This window comes from Stegodyphus dumicola, chromosome 2, assembly GCF_044657685.1.
Source record: "Stegodyphus dumicola isolate Sdum_Otavi_A_Nest chromosome 2, ASM4465768v1".
Taxonomy (NCBI): Eukaryota; Metazoa; Arthropoda; class Arachnida; order Araneae; family Eresidae; genus Stegodyphus; species Stegodyphus dumicola.
Window position 1 is genome coordinate 103,181,388 of NC_140769.1, and position 24,569 is coordinate 103,205,956.

At 33.4% G+C, this 24,569-nt stretch overlaps 1 protein-coding gene across 4 annotated transcripts in view; it reads right to left on the reverse strand.

Annotated features, from left to right (window-relative positions):
• Positions 1-24,569, reverse strand: part of LOC118192402 (KN motif and ankyrin repeat domain-containing protein 2-like) — a 68,582-nt gene that overhangs the window by 32,300 nt on the left and 11,713 nt on the right. For 2 of the 4 annotated variants that reach the window (XM_085810975.1, XM_085810974.1), the window contains exons 3-5: positions 21,147-21,296; positions 17,849-17,953; positions 10,584-10,697 (exon numbers count right to left, since the gene is read on the reverse strand). In XM_085810975.1, the coding sequence (XP_085667101.1) occupies positions 10,584-10,697; positions 17,849-17,953; positions 21,147-21,296 (369 nt within the window). The remainder of the gene's footprint in view (positions 1-10,583; positions 10,698-17,848; positions 17,954-21,146; positions 21,297-24,569) is intronic. The other 2 variants (XM_085810977.1, XM_085810976.1) reach the window with 2 other exon arrangements.

Consider the following 24,569-nt stretch of genomic DNA (forward strand, 5'->3'; position numbering starts at 1 on the left):
AAAGTAAAATTATTAATTTTTTAAAGAAATAAACACATATAATATGCATGAAAATTTATATTTGGGTTATCTGTGTTTATCAGTTATCCGTAACCTGCTTCCTCGGCGTTAGACCAAAGCACTGTACATATTAAGTTATACGTATACTACATATATACATTAAAAATGAATGCCAAAACCGAATAACGATTGTACAAAATTGTGTACCTGAGATGTCTGTCTTTGTGTAAAGGGCTAATTAAAGATTTCTCTTTGAACTCATAGACAAAAGATTGTTTTGTATTATTGATAAATGAGCCAAATCTGTAAATTACGAGTAATAAAAGCAAACGTTTTGCAAAAGGAGTGAAAAAAAAAAAAAAAGGTTACGCACCTTACGCCTATTATTGATTTTTATTGCTCTACAAATTTAATTTTAGTTTCCCTTCCTTCCTCTAATTTTAAAGTGATTACGATTCAGTTTGCAGCCCGCTCTAGTTGTTGGATACTCAGAGAGACAAATGGAATTAGATTAGCTGGAATCCTTAAAATAATTTTGCATATTTTCTTCTTTTTTATGTCTACATATTGTTACGAAATGTACAGGCGCGGTAAGATGGCTTCCCCGCAAAGCAGTTTTATGGTTGCCATAAAATGGCAACTGAAGACATGGTTGCCATATTTGGCGAGAAATCGACCGTTTGGCGACAAAATTTGCGATATACCATGGATGGATGGAGAACCTTCTAGAACGAATTCTTACCGGCTTAGCCCAGAATGTTCTCAAGCCGAAAGCTATATAAACCCTGCTGGTCCGCAGTCAGTTAGTGTGTGTGCCTCGTCTATCGAGCTGATAGTCAGTCATTGAGCGAGTGTCTCAAAGTCTTAGCGCCGAGTTGGTCGTCGAGTGCATCGAGTTAGTCTTTTAGTGCATCGCGAATTAGTGCATCGTCGAGTTTTCTCTTAGAATGTGCTGAGTCGAGAGCTATACTCTTGTGTATCTTCAAGTGCATCACGTGGAAAGTCTCGAGAGTACGTGGAGGTCCGAGAACAACCAAGCAGAGTTGGGAGCTGTACTCGGGTGCTCTGCAGTGAAGCTGTCCCCACCGTTATTGCCTGACAGTGTGCAGGCTGTGTCGCTTATCGTGTCAGCATGTTTATAGTAGATCTTCGACGACTGTAAAAGTGATTTTGGAGCTATCTGATTAAATATTGGTAAAAAAAGTGTGTTTCGATACTTCATCAAGTGTCGTCGTTATTCACTCCAAATCTACAAACCCCGTACGAACGTGAAGGAAGAAAATAACGCAACAACTGGTGTCAGAAGAATTAAAAAAAAAGTAACAATATAATAAAAGAAAGATTCAATGTGTCTTTCGTTCGTGTTGCGCGTAAGCTGATAGACCCAGGGCTACGAAACTTGGTATATAGATGCATCTAAACAAGAGCAGTGCACCTCGAAGCGATTTTTTCAAAATTCGAATCAGATTTTTATTTTATCTTTTCGATTTTATCACATCATTTTGAATAGTTTCATTACTTTAGAAATGTGGTTTTGGCAATAGTTTTTTATTCAACTGTATTTTGGACTCCTGAATGCGGGAAATCAGCACTGTTGCCACTTGGAAAAATGAGGGCGATAATTCTGTGGAGTTTTTAAATTTAATGTTTCTCTTGGACACTGGGCGTTTGTTGAGAGAAGGCAACGGGAAGTTAGTTAATTTATTTATTAGGAAAATTAATATTTGTATTAAGGGATATTGCTTTATTTCATTGTAATTTTGTTATATGTAATACATTTTTTTAAATTTGTGGTTTTTTTTATGGATTTGTTCCGCAGAGTAAAATTCTGCGCAGTTTTTAAATTTAACGTTTGGTTCCCTTTAGGCATTTTCCCGGTACATTTAAAAGTCAAACGAAGGCTGGTCGGGTAGCTACTAGTAATAAATATTTTAGGTGACTTAGTTCATTATAATGAATGCACTATACATTAAAAGTGTTCATATCACGCCCACACATAATACACACACATACACATCCATATATTTTCTTCTGATCATAATATTACTGAAAAATAACCAAGCGAAATTACTTAAATTTCAGAGTAACACTACATTTATGAATAACAACATAACTTAACAGCAATTGAAAGTAGCTTTTATTAGTAACCAGAATCTGATGAAGTGAAGTTAAGCAATAAGAATCGAAAATCAACTAAATGCATCCACAATTAAACAATCCGAATCGAAAATTTACTGAATGCATTCACAATTAGACAATCAGAATGGAAAAATAACTGAAATTCATTAATTAAAATAAAGCAAGAAATAATGAATAAAGAAATAAACTGCCAATACACTGGGCAACTGCAAAGAAAGGATCACAAACTGCTATACACCGCATAAAAAAAGTAAGTGTGGTTGGAAAAACCAAGTGAACAAAAATAAAGTCCGAATACTAAGACATAACAATAAAGGTAATTCATTGTGCTCTGAAATTCAGAAAGCTTTGAAAATTGTTCAAGGGACAAAGTGGCCATTTTGCGCTGAATCCACAAAAGCGAGAAAAATGCAGTTACCGTCCTCAGGCATTCTGACGTGAGATGCCAATACGGGGCATAGCCACCATGGTGTGCAATGCAAGATTACACATTTCGTGTCATGTTTTTCACAACATTATCCAGCAGCTGTTGGGGCAATTTATCCCATTCCTCTGTCAGTGCACGGATGAGGGTGTCCTTGCATATTGGAGAGCATTTTTGACCAGTAAAACTCCTCTCCAAAGCATACCACACTGTTTCAATCAGATTCTGATCTGGAAAATGTGCTGACCATACAAGGCGTTGAATATCCTCGCTCTCTAGACACTTTAGGAAGCGACGGCCCCATGCCATGTTGCGTTGTCGTCCATGAAAGCAAATTTATCACCCACAGCACCACAGAGCATGCGAACATGAGGCAGCAGAACGTCATTAATGTATTGTTGGGCAATCACAGTCCCCCATGCAAACCACATATAGCCATTGCTCATAGTCCCAGCCTATACTATGATACTGCATTTCGAATATCGGTCCTTTTGTGGATATTTTCTAGACAATAAGTAGTACTACTCTCACACCAGATAAGTTGGCGTCTGTAATCCGGTAAATGACTGAGCTTACTCTCATCTTAGAATAGTACACAAGCCCAGTTCTGTTGAATCTAATTACGACGCTCGCGATGCCGTTGCAAATGGGCGGTACGTTACTGTCTGGACAATGGAATGAATTGAACAGGATGGCGAGCGTATAGTCTTCCTTGATGGAAATATCTGGACACAGTTTTTCGGGATATTCATTTGCCAGTAGCAGCAAATAAACTGATTTGCTACCTCACTAGCTGTATTGCGCAGTTTTTTTTTTTTTTTTTTTTTTTTTTTTTTTTTTTTTGTCGAAAGCACTATGTGCCTAGCTTCTGCAGGCGTTGCACTGCAAACACGACTTCCCCCGTGACGTTTGCTACACATTGAGGTTTGCTATAAATTTCCAAAGCCTTGAAAAAACACTGTGGCTGACATCGAATTCTCTAGCAACATCTGTTATTTTTCGCCCTTCTTCAATCTTGCAAATAATACGCCCAGGCGTAAAATCATCTGAGTGATTGTCGGAAAGACATACCGAAACTTGCAAGTTCAGCGGTTGATTCTTTCCCTTTAAATTTTGCTTTTGAACAAAAACGATTAATACGTGTCAAATCCTTTATATCTCTTATCAGCACTATCACGTGAAGAACAATTTTGGAAAGCCAAAATTTGCATACGCGCAACACATCTTATTGTATCTCTGCATTTATGCTATTTTTCACATTTTCCTGTCTTCCATTTTGTGGTTGCTGTCGCTGCCATCCTTCCTTAGCAATTATCCACCAATGTAGTGCAACATCGTTAACAATCCACGTGAGAGGAAGCACTTGGACACAATGGATATAAATAAATTTATCTCAGAAATAAGAGCCTATATTTAAAATTAACTTAGATTAATTAAAGTTAATCAGTTATCTCTGATTAATTAAGTCCCAATTAAGGGTTTCTGAGGGTGTTGAATTTTTCTACATGTCACGAAGGCATCCGTCACTTAGGCAGATACCCATCGTAAGCGGGGCCGAATATACAGAGGTTCCTGCTGATCAAACAGGTTGATAATGAGAGAGGATTTATTCCTGTATCATTAAATAAAGGGCCCACCAGCAGCCGAGCGGTAAAGTCGCTGAACACTTGTAGTTCGGTCCGAGGTTCGAATCCCGCGAAGGGGCTGGATGCATGGGTGTTTTCGTGGTTTTCTCCATGTGTAACGTGTATACGAGCCAGTTTCCCGTAGAAAGTCCTCCACGAAGGCATCCCTCTCCTTAGGCAGATAGCCCTAGTGTGCTTTGCCATAATTAAATACTTTAATTATGGCAAAGCATTAAATAAAGTTTTTAACTCGATTGCTTTTCCTTTGTGATCCTTCGCTACTTAAACGGCTGAAAAAAACAGAAAGTGATTGATATTCTCATTTATATATAAAAAAGAAAATTTTAACCGACTTTGACTGGAATGCAGAATTTTTAAAATAATTGTATATTCTTCCTTCGAAATTTCAAAAATTAACACTTCGCAAAGAGAAAAAACCATGAAGAAACAGCAGCAGTTTGAGGAAGGTTGCTGCACAAAGAATGAAGTAGGAAAGCTTCATATTCAAGGTGAAAACTGCATTGAGCTTTGGGACATATTTTTACGAAATGCGCAGGCGCAGTAAGATGGCTTCACCCCAAAGCAGTTCTAGGGTTGCCATAAAATAGCAAGGTAAGGCAGGGTTGCCACATTTGGCTAGAAATCGTCCATTTGGCGATATGCCATGAACGGATGGGGAACCTTCTGGAACGAATTCCTACCGGTTTAGTCCAGAATGTGCTCGAACACAAGCCGAAAGCTATATAAACCCTGCTGATCCGCAGTGCGAGTTATTGTGTCTAGTTCAACGAGATATATACTGGTAGAGAGCTTATTGCGACCTCCATCCGGTTCCAACATTAGTGTCACGTGACTGCCTGTCAAATTCCGAAAGTCCGGAAATACTTTACATTCATTTCTATGGGACGAAAGACGCCTGCTCTGTTTGGTCACATAAAATTTAAGAAAAAATGGTTATCCGCTGCAGCGCCTATGAGAAAGTTATGCCTAAAGAAAGTTTTGTAAAAGGAGGACCTGTAACCTTTCATAGCTACGTTAAAACTGCATGATTTGTTATTTTATTTCCAGAATTTTGTCATTTTACTATCTCTGTTGAATTGGTTGAAAAGTTTCACTATATTGTACAAGAAAACTGCCGCTGTATATGACATTTTCAGCATGTATCAAAATGTATCAAAATAGCATCAAAATGTATTAAATACTGTGACATTATTTACTGGAATCACCTTTTACAAATAATTGAATTTTATGTTCTTTTTTCGTGTACTCCGTTGAAATAGAAAGCTGCGCCAATTGGCGCTAACCTTTTTTCGCCAAGTCGTACGCGTTTTGGTTTCGTAAACAAGTACTGCCTGAGATTAAAAAAAAAAAAAAAAAAAGCTTTATTATTAAATTATTGAGATAAAATTGTGCGATATGTTTACTTTGTTAAAAAAAAAAAAAAAAAAAAAAAAGCTAAATGGTATTGACTCGTAATGTCAACAGATTGCCTATTCTTAAAACTGCCACCTATTTATAAGTTAATCACCTCAATATTTGATTGCAGAGTTTTTCCTTTCATAGTAATATTTGTTTAATTTAAGATTTTTTAAAAACCTTTTCCTTTCAAACTATTTTTAGCAACGTGAATATATCATAACCATAGAATTTTCTTTAATTTATAATGAGAATTAAATGTGTATTACGATTTTTAGTAGGAGTTAAATTTTAAAAAAATCCTTGAAAACAGGCCTTAACTTTTTGTTGCATACAAACAGTATATATATACGGTTTGTCAAAAAAAAAAAAAAAAAAAAAAAACATCAAAACTATATCTGAGTGAACTTTTGGAGATTTGAATGAGGCTTTCATCATTATATCTTTACTAGTTTTCACTTTCTATTCATAAAAGCTTTTTTTTCTTTTTTTTTTTCCTGTGAAGCAGTCAGTTTTTTTTAAGCCCTGTATTTGTCAAAATAAAAGCATGTATATTTAATTTGTAGTTTGTATTTTATTTACACTGTTTTATGTATTGAATTTTTAAAAACTATCACATTCTTTATATATATATAAAGATTTCCATGGTTTCCATTCCACAAGCTAATTTTTTTTTTAAATTTATACCATCTCCAAAAAAAAAAAAAAAGTTTCATAAATCAAATTTCCCACATCAGAGCCATATATAGGGTATTGTATTTCATAAAGTTATTCATGTAGTATATAATAATGTTTAGTTCCTATATTTAGGCCAAATTGTGTGTTTTTGTTTTAAAAAGCTCATTACTTATTCATAAATCAAAAATAAGAAATCTGGAATATACTTGACTACCAGTTTGAGAAGTGATTTTTGGTACTTGTTCCTGATATACTTTAGAAAAAAAAATTAAATAAATAAAAAATAGCATTAATCCACTTAAAATAAAAATATACTACTTTGTATGAACACCAAACTTTTAAATATGAGCAGGACATGCTTATCAAACGAAAAGCTTTATTTCTTCATCAGATGCTAGTTGGATCCTTTCCAACTGGTGAAAAACGAAAGCTTTTTGTTCAAAATGTGCGTCCTGCTCGCGTTTAAAAGATTGGTGTTCATACAAAGTAGTATATTTTCGTTTTACTTCATTTTTGAGTGTTTATTTGTAATTAAATCCACTTACTTTATAGTAAATACTATATTTAAATGCACATTTTCGTAATGTGTTTATTTAATTGGGATACAGGAATAAAATAGAATATGTATTGTCATGTTTGAAATTATAATTCAGAAAGAAAATTTCATTTTGGAAATGTACATTTTACAGCTGATGTGCAAAATATGAAATCTTACTAAATTTAATGTATAGCAGCATACAGTTAAGGCAGAAATTATTTTCTGGATATTGCTAAGTTTATAAGCACTTTAATATGCAAGTAACTGAATAAAATGGGCATTTACAATCAGTGAAAGATCTTTTTAAAAATAATCTTAATAAAAATAAAATTTTATTTACTATCGTACGTTTCCAGAATGCAAGTATTATTGGCAACACTGAAAGGTCAAAGGTAAATGAAATTGTTCCAAAAACTATTTCTGACTTTAAATTAAGTAAAATTATGTTTACTTAAATATAAGAAAATAAAATATTTTTCTGTAATAAGATTTCAATATAATTTATCTTTTTGTATCATAAACTATATTATAAGTTTGGACAGTGATAGTTTATAGTTCCAGCTGAAAGTCAACAGTCTGTAAGTATATATTTCATCAATTGCATAAATACATATATTACAATGTGATTTTCTTTTTCTCTTTAGGATGCAATGCATTAAAAATAAACGAGATTTTTTTACCTTTTCAAATATTATAACAGTAGTGCAATTAATTTTTAAACGTTATTCAAAATTAAAAGTTTCCATCTGAACTTTTTATTATTTATTTTAGATTTTCTTCCTAAAATTATTTAATCTAAACATCTTAAACAATGGCGCAAATAATTTAAAGCGATTATTAAAAATATAGATAAAATATTCAGGAAAAAAGGGCTTAAGTTATATCTAAAAATAATTGTAAAAATCCAATAACCTAATTCGAGGTCGTTGTCTGCCGACTGCCAGCAAACGGAAATAAAAAAACACTACCTGCCACATCAAAAGCACGCCAAACTGGCGATGAACAGCCTAAGCTATCACTCCCCAAGAGCGCCAAGACCATAAATCACGTGGTATATGTTGAAGACAGCCTAGCAGACGAATTCTCTGTGGGTGAGCCGTCTACCTGTTATATAAATTCGTTGGTCTAGTTAATCTGTGCTGAGACGATTGAGTTGACAGCTAGGCAGCGAGTGTCGAGTGGGTCATCGAGTGCATCGAAGAGTCTCTTAGTGTATCCGCGGTTAGTGTATCGTCGAGAGAGCGTGTTGAACTCCAGGAACGACTAAACCGAAGAGTTGGGAGCCGTGCTCTGTGTGTCGTCGAGTGCATCGCGAGTTGTAGCGTGGAGAGTTTCGAGAGTACGTGGAGTTCCGAGAACGACCGAGCAGAGTCGGGAGCTGCACTCTGGTGCTTTGCAATGAAGCTGTCTCCACCGTGATAGCTTGATAACCTGAAAGCTGTATCGCTGATCGTGTCAGCGTGGTTATAACAGTTCGACAACTGTAAACGAGGTTTTTGGAGCTGTCCTGATTAATATTGGTAAATAAAGTGGGTTTCGATATTCCATCAAGTGCTGTCGTCGTTATTCACTCCAAATCTGCACGAACATGTGAAGAAAATAACGTAACAACTGACGTCAGAAGAAAAACGTAACAATATTTTACTAAAATTTCCATTGAATAACGCGCATCAAATATTTCAGTGAATAGAACTGTGTTACTAAGAAACGTAAAAGAAAACTATATGTGAATGGTAATTGTTTTTCAACTGGATGTATACATTGTTTAAATTATACTGTAGAAACATATGACTTGCTTAAAAAGAGGATCCAAGCTGAATCTGCTGAAAACTATTTCAAGAATTTATCAAGCCTTCCCGAATAAAGAGTGTATTTAGAAGATGAAAGGCATTTTTAAGACTGATGAATCCTGTTTCATTTCATGCTTGCTACAAGCATTTAGCTGCTATATAACAATATCAAGAAAATAAAAATCAATCCGTTGTATTGTTCAGTCTAGATGGAACGGAAAAGCCGAGACGCTGTAGGAAAATGACAAACGCAATGTATTTGAAATGTTATATTTTTTTAGTTTTAACAGGTATAAAAGCACTTCATTAGGTATTAAAATTTTCATTAGATATGAAACGAATTTAAAAAAAAAAACCTGAATAAATGCGGGTTATTTTATAAAATGCTTCAAAAAATTCAAACTTCGGTAAATAATTAAGAAATCTAAAACTTGAATTCTTTTATGTTAAATGTTATATATTTTGAATTTTATACGATTTGAAAAATGAAAGATTTTTAACTTCTCCTTACACGTGGATTACTTCTTTAACAAAGTAGCTTTAAAATTCTACAGCTAAAATATACGTATCTCACTCTAAACAAAATATTCTAATATATGTCTTTTCGAAAGGCATCTTAAAAGACGAATAAATTATGTTTTACTTAAATAACTTACCCAGTTTCTTATTGCTGTGCATTAAGAACATCATCATTGTGTTATTTTTAGAGTAAGAAATTACGTTATGTGACCATTTTTAGCTCCAAAATAGCTATCCAAATATTGGATTTTGTAACATGGCGACTTCATATGATTAAAAAATAGCTAAATACTGTCCAGTCTGACTATTTATGAAATTTATAGACATTTAAAATTTAAATGAAATCAGTATCTGACAATTTTTGAAGCTCTCCCTTTCTTCCTTTATCAGCTCCGTCTGTAATGTAAGCGATTCTAGTAAAACTTCTGGTGTTGAATTTTGATTTTACAGCATGCTTTTCCCAATATCTCTCATTTCTAATGCAAAATTCTGAGACTGGTGCCTGATTTATTGGAGGATATTTTGATATGCTCATTGATGCTGGAACTATATGTGCTGTAAAATTTTGCTGAATATCCATCCTTAGGAAAATAATAAACCTTGGCTACAATTAGACTATGCATACATATCATTGTACTTAAAGAACGGCAATTCAACAGTGATAAATCCTGACTGTACTTGAATACATTTAACATTCATGAACTATAACGAATGGCAATACTATTCTACTATGCAAATACTATTTCTACTGTGCAAAATTCCGAAGTATATTAGCGCATCTAATGCATACAGTAGAAATTTAAAAAGAATGATTGAAAAGCGTTTGATTTATAAACTGAAAATCCGGATCGAAACCGGGATATTAAATTACGAAATATAAATATTGATACTGTTATAAAAACTTTTTTAGTGCGTTTATCAGAATCCAAACATAAAAAAATGCAAAGATGTGCTAAATTAAATCAGCAAAACTGTTTTCGAAAATTTTAATCAAAAGCTGGTTAGTAAAATATTTCGGAAATGAACCGTATTGAAACTTCTATTTTCGTTAATTAAAAATAACACGGAATTTAAACGAACAAAAGTTTCCCTCTTGGGGAGTTCTTGCTAGGAAGCTGTCATTAAATGCACAAAGGAGCACGAAGAGGAATATCTGCTAGACTAGAAGAGAAACACGCTAATGTGACAATCAAAATCGTAAAAACAACCTTGTATTTAGGGTAGGTATAATGAAATACCTACGCTACGTAGTTCATTATACCTACGCTAAATACAAGGTTGTTTTTACGATTTTGAATATCTGCTAGTTTAGAAAGTATAATTCAGAAATCTTTAGGTATGATAATAATAAAAATATAATTCTTAAGAATGAGACAGTATTGAGTCTCATTCGACTTGTTAAAAACTAGGAATACTTTCTACAAATTTTCAGGTGCTAATTATTGAATACTTACAAATGGTGAACTTGCGTTAACGTCGCCAAGCTGTATGGTCTTCTGAATAACGAACCAATCACTTTCTGTCTTGGGTTTTGAAGTCGCACATATCATCAGAGGAGAGTTTCCTGACTGCAAATTAGGTTTTTAATGTATTTTCTAAATGAAATTCATTCTGATATATTTAAATAATATTCCATTTCTGAAACATTTAAATTCATAATTCATCAAATCTGATGCGATCTTTTTCACTGCAACTACTGTTAACCAAAGTGTGTTTATAAAGCGACCAAAGTGTAACTTTACTCTGTAAAGCAGCGGAATAAGACTGTTATAACACGCCCAAAACTTAATTACGAAATATGTTTAACTGTTTTACCGAAATGCGTAAATAAAATACACCAATATTTGAGTATTATGCAAATGTATGTTAGATATAATAATTAGTTGAAAGGTTCATTTCATATGAAGATAGGGCTCACCAGCGGCCGAGCGGTAAAGTCGCTGAACACTGGTAGTTCGGTCCGAGGTTCGAATCCCGCGAACGGGCTGGCTGCATGGGCGTTTTCGTGGTTTTCCTCATGTGACGTGAATACGAGCCAGTTTCCCTTAGAAAGTCCTCCACGAAGGCATCCCTCCCATTAGGCAGATAGCCCTCGAGGCTTTGCCATAATCACACACACCACACACCACCATATGAAGATAGTATGTTCATTTCAAGATTCTAAGCATATAAATTAAAGGTACTATACAGGGTGCATCACAGTACAGCGGTGACAAACTTACAGAAGAGATAGAGTACACCCAGACGATTGGGAAATCATATACTAATGTATGGTCGGAAACTATTTCCTGGCGCAATAGTGACGACAGAAAACTTAAAAAAGGAAGAACACAAACAATGAGACAAAAGATGTTTTATGTTTAGTACAACAGAAACCTACAAATAAAAACAAAAACAAATAACGATCGTCATTAAAGAATGTGTTCGAAATGACGACCTCGGACCGTCAGGCAGGCCTCACTTCTCTGGCGCATGGAAGACCTGCATCACGAATTGAAGATTCATAACGCACGGTTCCTACATCACGGTCCGAGTGGTAATTTCGAACACCTTTGATGATGATCGTTGTCTCTTTATCTTGTTTTTTCTTTATTTTTGTTATAAACATGTTTTCTCACCCCATTTTCATTTCACCCCATTCATTTCAAATTCAATATGAATTGAATTTGTGTACCATTTCATATTGAATTTGTGCATTTGTGTCCTTTCTTTCTTGACTTCTGTGTCGTCACTACCGAGCCAGGAGAAAGCGTTTCTGACCATGCATTGCTATGTGATTTTCCATCGGCTAGGAGCACTCTATCTCTCCTTAAATTTTGTCACTGCTCTGCTGGTACACCCTGTATACATTGGACAAATGGCCTAAATCATGTACTTTGGGGGGGGGGTTAAAGAAAACAAGAAACTATTATTTAACAAGAAACTGCATTCTTTAGGTTTCACACAGTGTGTAGAGTCATTAGGTTAATTGGAAGCAGAAAAGATGAAAAATATGCAACCGCCTTCGCCGGAAATCGAACCACGGACCTCTGGAGTACCGGCCCAGCGTGCTACCGTTACACCACGAAGGCACGCTAGGGAAATTGGAGAAATACTTTATATACTCCCCTTTTTAAAGGGCAACTAGGGTTTTAGGGGACCTAGTCCCCAAATCCTGGGTGCGAAGAATCATCATCCACAACCCTTTTAGTTCGGGCGCCACTGTAGAGTCATTGGGTTAATTGGAAGCAGAAAAGATGAAAATATGCAACCGCCTTCGCCGAGAATCGAACCACGGACCTCTGGAATACCAGCCGAGCGTGCTACCGTTACACCACGAAGGCACGCTAGGGAAGTGGGAGAAATACCTTATATACTCCCCTTTTTAAAGGGCGACTAGGATTTTAGGGGAACTAGGGGAACTGAGTGAAACCTTATTTTAAGTTAACTCACCGGCGGTGAGAAAACGAAATCAATATTTTACATTCTGTTGTTATCTCTTGCCCTCACAGTCACTTAAGTAAAAGACGATAAGTGGGCTAGTAAAGGTAAAGATTGATTTTTACATCGTATATCACCTCTACTATTACGTCATGAACTGTATGCCAGGAGGTTGGTGGTTGGTACATCTTTAACCTTCTTACAATGAAAAGTTTATTTGAAATTGCGCACATAGCAGTATTCATGCAGTAAAGATAATTGGATTCTTACTTTTTTACAGCTGAATCAAGATTTTGTTTACATGCTGATATTCTGCGAACAGAGTTTCGAATCATCAATGAAAGAAATACCATCAGTTTCATCAAGTAAATAGAATAAAATCTATCCAATTCAGCTCATTGCGTACTTCTGCAAATTTAATCTTGATCCGTCCAGAAAAACAGCGTAGCAGTTCATCTATGTAGAACAAGGAAACATAATGCAACTCACGAAATATAGGAACAAAAGTTATCTGGAAGCATGCGAGGTGACATAATTAATACACACTCCTCCATATGTAAAGTGGTAAGTGTTATACCTTATAAGGATGAGATTATACGTTTTTATGTTAGCTTTTTCCGGAGAACTGTTGCTCCTACCTTTCTGTTAATGTCAATAATATTCGGTCTCACAAGGCTTCACTTGTGAAAGATTTTCTATAAACTGAAGATATTCACTGGAAGGATTACAAGTTAAATCTCGAGACCTTTGAAGTGCTTGGGATTTTGTTCTTCCACTCTACCTTGCGCTGAATTAGAAACTTTCTTATCATATGCTCTTGTGGCAAATCCAAATGGAAGTGGCTCAATTTCAGAGGAAAGCATAGTAGATTTTTCAAGTTTCTAGCTCTGGGAATTTGACATTTTTTACAACCTTAATGGATTATGAATGACAATCAATGAAGCATTGCCATTTCTTTGGCCAAGAGCTTATTTCGTTTGGTTATGAGTGTGTCTCATTGTTAGCAGCTTTGGTAATTCCTTAACAGACGAGCATATTTCATGTTAAAGGCAGTTTTACACACTGCTTTCGGAAAGTTAGACTACGCAGATTCTGAGCTTTCAAACGCATGTTTTAATTTCATTGAAAAAAACTACGTGCTTATAAAATAGAATGTGCAAAGATCGTATAATGTGACAAATTAGGATTTACTGCGAACAAATATGCAGATGAAACCTTTGAGTATGTGAGTTTAACTGTTGACTGAAAATTTTTTAAAGTGATTTCAACTTTACTTTTATTTATTATAAAAGGTCAATTATTAAAAAAGATGGCTAGTTGATTTGCTGGTTTGCCGTCATTCAGCTTGAGGCAGTACAGCTTATTAGAGATATCGCTAATTATTTTAATAATGACCGCTCTGTAATTCCACTTTTCGAAAATAATTTTAAACAAATAAGTCAGACATTTGGAGGTTTGCTGTTGGTCATCCAAGAAGCAAATCGCACTTTCTAATAATAATATATATATATAGTTTTATTGGTACCCCAACAAAGTAGTCCATGACAAAATAGCCTATGACAAGGTATCAATCAAAATCTTCTGAACGAAGTCCCGGGAACAGTTTTTAAATTTTTTTAGTATCGTAAATATATGCAGACGTATGATGAGTCTGTCATATATGTACAAATCGGTAACTGTGTCTTGCATGCAAATGCGATTTAGAAACTATACGCATTCATATTTGATTGTACACACATTTACGTATGATGGCTAATAGAGATATCTTATTAAAAATGTTTGACAACCATTTATCAAGCAGAGTGCCGTAGTAATAATTTCCACATATAGGTTACCATGGCATATAAAAATCTAGTATCCTCTGCCCTATAGTAGGGTTATGTAGTAATAATTATCCACATACGAGTTACCGTGGCATATAAAAATCTGGTATCCTCTGGCCTTAGTTCTAAATTGTAAAATAATTTACTTGTTTTGCACAAAAAAGATATTTAGACATTAAGAAAAATACAATAATTTTCAGTGTCTTTAATATGTAATAAATTAAGCTTTAAAAGCAAGAGAATATTTTAGAAGGTAAATAAAGTAAGAAGATTTGGTTTAGATTCAGTTTGGGGTTTGATTTTATTGAAAGTAATTAATTTCAAAGCGATAAAACTTAGTCATAAAAAGGTACAGATTTTCTAAAAGACTGTCATATATATCGTAAAGTAATAGACAACAAAGATGGATGTATCTCATGGAAGTGCACAGTGTCTTCCTATAGAGGACGTTTAAGGAATCGCCGGGATGCATGTGTGCGGAATCTAAACGCAAACAATGCAAAATACGTATAATTTATGTAGTTTTACTTGATCGAGAACTAGGAATGAATCTAATAACCCCAACAGATATCAAGTCTCTAAAATAACTACAAAGTCGTGAGAAGGTTTTAAATAACCTTTTTATTTAAACATTCTTTAGAACATAAACGCTCTCTCTTGTACTAATATCAGTCACAGTCGTGGTAATGCAACTTATAAAACAGGTAAATTCAAGTTAAACGTGAAACAGTAGTCAAAGACTAAGCTATCTCAGTAAATTTACTGGAAAATCAAAATTAAAATGTTGATAGTGAAATAAAACAAAACTGAATAAACACAATTATCCGAACTAGCAAGAACCAACACGGAGCGTGCATGCGAAGCCAGGAACACATTCTCTCTTAAACTCCGAAAACCTCAGTTTAAATACAACCTATCTCATTTACGTTATGGGGAGGAAACGGAAAAGAGAAGTTATAGTAAATGCTGAAATTATAAATTACTGGTTAACTTAAATAATAACCTTACAAACGGAATCGATGTCTGAAAGCATTCATGGAGAATTATGAAATCATGGAACATTTAGAATTTCTTCGGGGTATTTCTTATAATCTTCAAATATGAGTATCACTAGACACTGATTTTGTTGTTTTTACTGGTCTTATGGGCCTCAATTTTATTTTAAAAAGTACAGTATAGAAAATATTTTTTACTCATTTTTAGATACTAAAGCTCAATGGGAATTTTGTCGAATGGTATAAATAGTCGATATTTGCGTTAAAAAGCTTTTAGAACTTAAACTAGAAATAAGATATTTATAGTTATATTTAGGCTATTTTGCCATGGGCTATTTTGTTATAAGCTATTTTGTCGTGAACTATTTTGACAGGTTACGAGCTTCATTGGCCAAAGGCAATCGACAGCCACCTCATCAACTCTAAAATCATTAATTGCTAAAACAATTGGAAAATTAATATTTGAACGCTTGGGTATAACAAATTTGTGATTCTTTAAGCATCAAACCCAGAAGATCATCCTTGAAGTAGATGTATCAGCATGCGAGTTAGAAAGTAGCTGAGTGGTCCATCATATGCTAACAGTTGGGTCAAAGCTGGCATTGGAATTTAAATATAAACATAGAAATTTATGTGGAGGAAAAAATATAGAACCTGCTCAGTCAATGTCACTTCTACTGCTTCTTCACCATTGTCAATATAATAGCATAAATTGGAGTTTTTTTTTTAGCTATCGCACAGTTCGGCACATCTTCACAGAAGTTTTTGTGACTACACAGACTATCGGAATGAAGTCTTTGATGCATTTTCAGACATAATCCGTAGTTGTAACCTTATGGATCACAACACAAGTCCACATAGAGAAAAACGTATGGATAATGACCTCGAGAGTGAAATGATCGTTCGAATGGAATAGGATTCTTATTCACGAATGGAATATTCACGGATCTCAAACTTTATTTTAAAGTTTTTTGGATCCTCTGAAATGCTATCTCTGTCCATGTATCCCCTCTACATATTCTCAAATATTTCCAAGATGTTCTATTAAAGGAATTGCAAATATGATATCACTTGGTACGGAACCTAAGTACTTCAAATCTAGGAGAAGGTTCTGTTAAAACAGTGAGGCAAATTATCGCCCCATCTTACTCTCTCGTAAGACCCTTTTAATAAGAAGGCTAAAACCGTCTGATTAGTTTGTCAGCCTAACAGTGCATAACCTGTGCAATAATAGAAATTTAACACCACAGCTTGCAGGAATAACAGAAAAAAGCTTAAAACGAAATTTAAGATATTAAAATAACGGGATTTACAAGACAAATCGCGTTCACGAATTTTGTCTCAGGTAAAGTTTGGCAACTTAATCGAGCAATTAAGGCTAACAAGGCTGAAGCCGATTGGAGAAAGCTGCGAACAAGTAGTGGGAAGGTCAGCCATAGCTTCCATAAACTCTCTTTCAAAATCAAGAGTTCTGTCGTTAAATACACTAAATTTTGTCCTGGTGGGAACTGACGAAAGTTACAGTAAAGGCAAAAATAATACACATGTAAAACCCTGCACCTTAATAGAAAGTATGGAACGTCGTTCACAGTGCTTGTCTGAAAGTAAGAAGTGGTCACATCCGCTGCTAAGGAAAGTTTTTTTTTTTTTTGGATACCTAACAATTTTTTTCTGAACTTACAAAATGTTATTTACATATATAAATTATTAAAAATATGACTAAATATAATTCTTTCACTGCTTTTTATTTGTGAATATATAACTTAAAGTTTTATGTGAAATGTCAGAGCAGCAAAAACACAACAGTTCCAGTTATTTTAAATTTACTGTCGCGAGCTTAACTCTTAGATAATGAGCATATTTATATAAATAAACCTTGATTTTTCATTTTTAAATTGCTCAATCTCCCTGAAGAAATCAAAAGTACAATTTTTTTTTTTCTATTTTACTACTTTACTTGCCTTCATAATTATGCATCATTTTATGCCTAATATTTATAGCTTAGCTAAGCATAATGCCAGTTTTATTTCTCTTGTTGTAACTGAAATTGTCTAACGAGCTTTAAGTTTTCATATGTATATGCAAATTCAATTAATATAAGCCACTTATTTAAAGCAATATGAAAAAGATAATTTTTTAGTCCAGAGCGATAAAACTATTATATCAAATTTCCTGTTCCCTGCAAGTGAGCATTCCATTAAAAATTTAAATTGCAGTAAAGTATGATATCGAGTCAAGATGAGATTAAGATAATCACAGATAATCGCAATAAAAATAAGATTAAGAAAGGGATAATTCAATCCTTGACCCTTAGAGAATGTAAGTTTATAATAATATGTTTAGAGATCGTGTTGTTTGTTTTAAAATTATATTAGTTAAATATTGTTACAAGCTACAATATTTTATGTAGATAGTAATGATAAAAATATATTGCTATAATTGCTCCATAGAAATTTTGAAAAACCGTAAAAATTTACTAACTTTGTTGAGTTTGTTCAGCAGATTCGTTGCATGGCCGCTTCTCAGTAATTCTTCAGCTAAGTCAAATCTGCTGTTGCCATAAACATAATGTAGGACATTATTTCCCTGCAAAATAATAATGAAGAGTAGTTTTAGTATATTTTAGTCATTAATTATTTTTCATTTACATGTCTTTGAATCGAGTTTATTGTTTAGGCCGTAAAATTACCAGGTGTAAATTAAGTTCAGTAATTTTAATTTATCTGTAATTCGCTTATATCCATCCGTATCGAAAATGCTGAGTGTTTTGTGCAAAAATAGAAAAACAGAAAAAGTATCTGTTCTTATTTACAACAGATATATCATTTGTATCCCTCCAGTTCGTTCACGTTTGTTTACACATTTCGTCGTGTTTTTGTATTAACTTTACAGAATTTTTCTTATCTTTATTCTGAATGGCAACAATGATGTTCACTTTCAGCTTTCAGAGCAAATTCCATGGAAAATTTTGCACTACACTAAATATACGATTTTATCTTGAAATAATACTCTACTACGAGTAAAAATGCCTTCTTTAAGTACTGTTGTAAATTTATTGTAAGTATATGCATTTTTGATTTACTTTTATATATTTTTAAAATGTTAAGTACTTTTTTTGTTTATTTATTTGTTAACGGGGGTCATAAAAAAAGCTTCTCCGATGTACATAATGTATTCATCGGAGATGTATGAAATCCCTGCTGCCTATCCATTGAACCAACCAAAATAAAATTTCAGGTATCGTTATTTGAAGATATGCGCTAAAGATTGCGATGATTTAAAACAGCAGAGCTCTTACGATTATAGTGAAAACATTTCGAAATTTTAGAATAGCAACACTACATTTTCCTGCGCAAATTCACCAGCTCTTTAAAAAACTATAAATGGCGTTGATAAGGTGCACGTATGATGAAAACTGCCGGGGTTAAGCATTCGCAAAGAAAAGCATTGTAAAGGGACAATCACAGCACGTAGAGAAGGCGCAAATTGACGCAATTTGTATAATTCACAGGGATAGACAGTAGAAGCACCAATCACAAAACACCATGTGCAAAGCATTGCTTGTGGGAAATTTCTAATAAGGCAGTGCGGGAAGATTGTTTTTTCAATCAGGTGTTCCAGTGCGAGTTATCGGCGAAATCAGAAGCTAAGATGAGGCCGATGTTCCGTAAAAACTGAAAGTTATTTAATATATATATATATATATATATATATATTATATGTTGTATGATCTTAAATCCATTTAGTGCGAATACAAGTTATTACTACTTGCGCAATTGCTGCAAAGTTATTTAATAATAATTTATTTCTTAAACAGTATTGATTAATTGATTAACACGTTGAAAGAATAATTTCTATCGTTTGTGGGCAGGGGCTAAAACCTTTCAAGCAAATATTACTCGAAGCTTCTTTATGAGGATGGGAAAATGCACCTACTCGGTAGATAGATCGAAAGATTTAAAATTAGGCAAAATAGCAATCTTACTTTTTGATAGCAATCTTACAAGGCATAGATTTTGCATAAATCTCTGTCGATTTTGAGGGTGGTCAGACACAGCCTCTCTTCTTCAGACAAAAAAGATATTTACAACAAAGGGGAGGACAACATTTTTATATCGAAAGCAATGTCTGGAGCCACTTGTCTTTTGTACTGATTGTGTCTTAAGGGGACGGTGGACTTTAAAAATTAGTTAAGTTTTTGTGTTTTCAACAAGAAATTTTATACATATACATATTATAACATCAATTTACAAAATTTATGTTCAAAATTGCAATTTATTTTAAAATTAAAAAATTTTAAAACAAATAATTAATTATTTTGATTAAAGATTTAAAATGCTCCTGGCGCGCTAATTTTCAATACTTTTTCCTAATTTTTCCTTTTAGTTAGTTATAAAAACTTGACAAAAGTTTATGTGTATCCGTTATTGAATATGATGGATCAGAAATTTCTAAAAAGGTTTTTTTTTGAACTTAAACCCAGTGTTCGGAAAAAAGTCACCTTTTGTTAAAAATTATCACAAGTTTAAACTTCTTAATAACCTCATATCCAAAAATGCATACACAGAACTACTTTAACATACAACAAGATAGTTTCTTCCAAATATCATTCATTTTAAACTAAAAATGAGATGCATGAAACATTTTTAAGACTGCCAAAAACTGCGAAAAAATTTGTTTTGAGAAAACCGAATTTAAAGTTTTTCTTCAAACTTAACTTTAAAACATATGGTCATGAGAAATAGCAAATTAGCTTTAAATATGAATATATAGACATTGGATAACATTTTCGTATCATTTAACTATTTTTAATCGCATAATATTAAATTTGAAAAAAATAAACATATCGCAAATTGGTATGTGATTCGAAGTTAGAGGTAGAAACAATTTATGCATTTTATCCAATGAAACTTTTAAAACTCACCCGCATCATATATTTTACCTTCATTTGTTACGTTTACAATATTCAGTAATGCTTTACAACATTTTTCACTATTTCTGATTTTTTCCAAGCAGGTAAACTTCTCTTTTTCAAAAAGAGAAGTACTGGTTCAAGCGACGCTGATCACGCTATTTTTCAACGAGTATGGAAAACGAATTGGCTTCCTCCTGTTCTTCGCCTATAGCAATTACATAACCAAAGTTAAATTCATTAATATCTGTCAATACTTGACATTTCTAGCCTTTTTTAAAGAAATAAACACTTCTTTTGGTCAGATATATAAATTATAACATTAGTAAATAACTGTTGAAACACATTTTTTTACATTTTCTCCAAAATTTAATGGGAAAGTTTACGCTGTTTACACATTTTAAATGCTTGTAACTTTTTTAAAAATTAGAAAATTTGAACTCGGTTTTTTTATACGATGTAGTTACGTATGTGGAATATTATGAGAGTAAGAAAAACAAATTCAATATTCCAGGTTGATTTTCAGCTATTTTAAAGTGCACCGTCCCCTTAAATATAAATCTTTTATACCGATTAGCACAACGAGTAATTTTGTACAATTTTAGACCTGCCTTTGCTGCGTTTCTTCCTTATATTTGGACAACAGGTGAAACAGGATACATAAAAAGCTTTCAAAAGTAACTGAAATTCTGACTAAATTACAACCTAAATTTTCGTAACATTTTACGATAAATTATCATTAGTTACTTATGCTAATGTAGTACCTTCTTTCGTGATTAGTACAGACTGGAATACTAGAGATCATGCCAAATGTCTCCCATTCTTTATCTGCGAAAAGAAAATATTGATAGGGAAAGAAAGTCTTACGTTTGCATCTACTGAATGCATAAGAGTCTTTACAAGGTTCACTGAAAATTCTTCAAAGAATTTCAAGTAGTTTCGTACTTCTTGCAGTCTGGCGTCTTTTACAGCTGTTATTTCAAACCATTTCTCATGCAAGGCTCTCACTGGTTTGATCTGAAATTATATTTAATTTTAAATTTTAAAGGCTCATAAGGAAAAAAAGTTGTTTGATTTATACATTTAAAATTTTAATTTAAGAAGCAAAAATTTTCAAATATGTGAGTAAATTACAAGTGTGCAAAAGTAAGTGAAATAAATTTAAAACTACATTGGCCCCCAAAACTTAGAGAACAGCATATTTTATTTGTGTGTAATTTGAGAATCTAGCAACATAGAAACAAGACATTTAGAGGACATGTTCATTAAACAGTTCTTAAATGAATGTGACAGAGGATGTTTCTAAAGTTCAACACAAGCATAAATTAGAACAAAAATTGCGCTCTTGGCAAGGAAATCCAGTCTTGGAGGTCCAGTCTTGTACATAACAGTTTACAAAAATAGGCTCTAATAAGAACTGTGTCCATTCTTAGCTGAATACGTTGGCATCGACGTCCTATGCTGCCAATTAAGTTGTCGGTCAGCAAAATGAGAAGAAACGACCAGAGAAGACATTGTTCTCATCATTGTTCAAGCTTATCTAACAACCTTGGAGGAGGATTTAAAGCAGCAACTTCCCTCCCAAGATAGATACTATATCGGATTCAGATCTATTGAGATAGACATTTCATCCACTCCGTACCGTGACCCTCAAGATATTCTTGACCAACCCGAGCTTGGTACAATGGCGCATCAGTCGCCTGATCGTCCATCAGGAGAAGTCCAGGACCAATAGCTGCAGCATATGAGCAAATATATTGATCAAGTATCTCGTTTCGGTATCTCACACCGTTCAGAGTTCCTCTATGGAACACATTCAGGCCAGGGTGACAACCGAGAGAGATCCCAGCCCACACTATTATTCCTCTATCTCTGTAATTGTATCTTTCTACAATGTGAGATTTGTTGTATATAGTATTTTGTTCCCTCCAGATGAACTGACGACCTGAATCGCTCTCCAGTGTGAACCTGGACGGTTATTCTACGCTACGAGAGTCGACAGCAAGTTGTGGGCCGCCAGATGTCGCTGCTAGTAAAAAACAGGTCTGCCCGACATCCTATATTCTCTGAGTACGGAAGTTGTCGAAAGCGCGTGAAAAAGTGTTGCCGCGTCGTCAATCAGGGTTGTCCAGTTGACGTACTAAGTAGACAATGACTTTGTATGTGTTTTCGCCGCTGATTTTTTTCATATTTAAACGAAGAAAACCGTCGTAGATCTCTGAATCGATGGCAAATTTATAGAAAATATGTTGATGCTTTTGCTCTGCCAAAAGATGTTTTCATTGCGTATTTCAGATTGCCAAAATTTATAGTTATTTTAATTTGGGATGAACTGAGAGAGTATTTGGAGCCACATTCAGAAAACAAGAACGCAATTTCTACTGAAAGAAAGGTTATACTATTCCTGAAATTATAGATATAAATTGTAATTGTACGCTTTAAAAATGTAGAAGATAATAAGTTTATCAAGCACATAAACCTTCTTCATTTAATACAAATATAGACTTCCGATAAGCTTCTACTCGATTTATGTACAGCAAGAATTACGTTTACTTTAAAATCTAACAGTTGAATACCTTACGAATAATACTGTGAACACAAAAAATGTCGTTCATTATTACGCAAAATTCACACTAAAATAAAAATTAAAAAAAAAATAATAATAATAATAATAATTATAAAACTATAAAATAGATTTATAATATTTTTTTCAGTAGTTGTACTACTACTAGTGTGATACTTTTAAAAATAAGTTTTAGCCCAGAGGGGCTATTAATTTCGTTTTGCCATTTTGTGGCGTTTCACTTTTCAAATCGTTGCCACCAAGTATTATCGCACTCTATTATATTTAAAGAAATTAAATAATGAGGAATCTGCAGAATGTATGAATGTTTCTCGCACTGTGATAAAACAACGGTACCTAGAGCCATGAAATTCTGAATAACTTAATCCTCCATCCTAATATAGGCATCTGGAGGCCCAAATTTGAAACTGGGAATTTGTATTACTATCCATTTCATATATCATATTTTGTAAAGCATTTATGAGTTTTTGATTAAGAAACCCAACGATTTCAAAGCGAGCAATGGCAAAAAACACTTTCATCTCTAGCGCGCGAGACTATGTATCGGAAATTCTAAAAATATGCTTTTTTAAATTTATATGATATTGCTGTTGAATTGAATTTTATGGTTTAAGTGCGAAAAACATGATATTTAATAAATAAAGGTAACACGCAAAACGTTAAAAAAATGGCCCTTTGGGAGTAATATAAAATCTGAAAGCTTTCAGATTTTTTTTTTTTTTTTTTTTTTTTTTTGTGTGTGTGTGTGTGTGTGTGTGTGTAATTTTAATACGTTTTAAAACTGGTTTCTAAGTGAGGACTTTCTAAGGGAAACTGGCTCGTATACACGTTACACATGGGGAAAGCCACGAAAACGCGAAAACGCCGTCCAGCTCGTTCGCGGGATTCGAATCTCGGACCAAACTACCTGCGTTCAGCGACTCTACCGCTCGGCGGCTGGTGGGCTTGTTAGCAGAATTATACTGTATTATTATTGTATTATGCTATAAAGTAACAATGCTATAAGACTGAGGGTTTGTTCATGGAATAGTACTTTTGTAACCTATTATAGTATTAAAAAATCATTGTTCCTTTGCAAACTTAAAAAAATAAATAAATAAATAAATAAAAATACTGTTCATAGCATTCTCATTTTTATATTGTAAAAGAGATATTGATTATTATTAGTTTTCTATTTAAAATATGTCGAAACGCTGGTTTGATAAGGACTTGAACTGCAGGAGACCTACACTGATTATTTTTACTTTAGTACTTCCATTGTGAAAATATTACTATCTTTTAATTATTTTCACAGAACAAAATCTTTTGAGAAGGAAGAATATTTAAACTGAGCAGTTCTTATATACAAGATTAAAATAACAGCAATGTAATATTGAAAAAACGGTATTAGTAATTGTGTGACAAAAATTGCAAAACGAATTAATCACACATACAGGATAGATTAGTTTAATTTTGGTTATATATTTTATATTGAAAAAATATTTTCTTTCATGTTAACTATAGAATAAATTATTTAAAATAAAGCATTTTGATGCGTGTGTGATAATTGAATGCAGCAGCAATCGGCCATACTGTAATAGCGAATGAATTTTATTTCTTTTCCTGAAAGAAATAATTTTCATAGAAAAGAAAATAAAAAAAGGGAAGAAATATTAAGAAAGAAATATTTTCTTTCTAATTTCTTATTTAAAGAAATATTTTTCGAA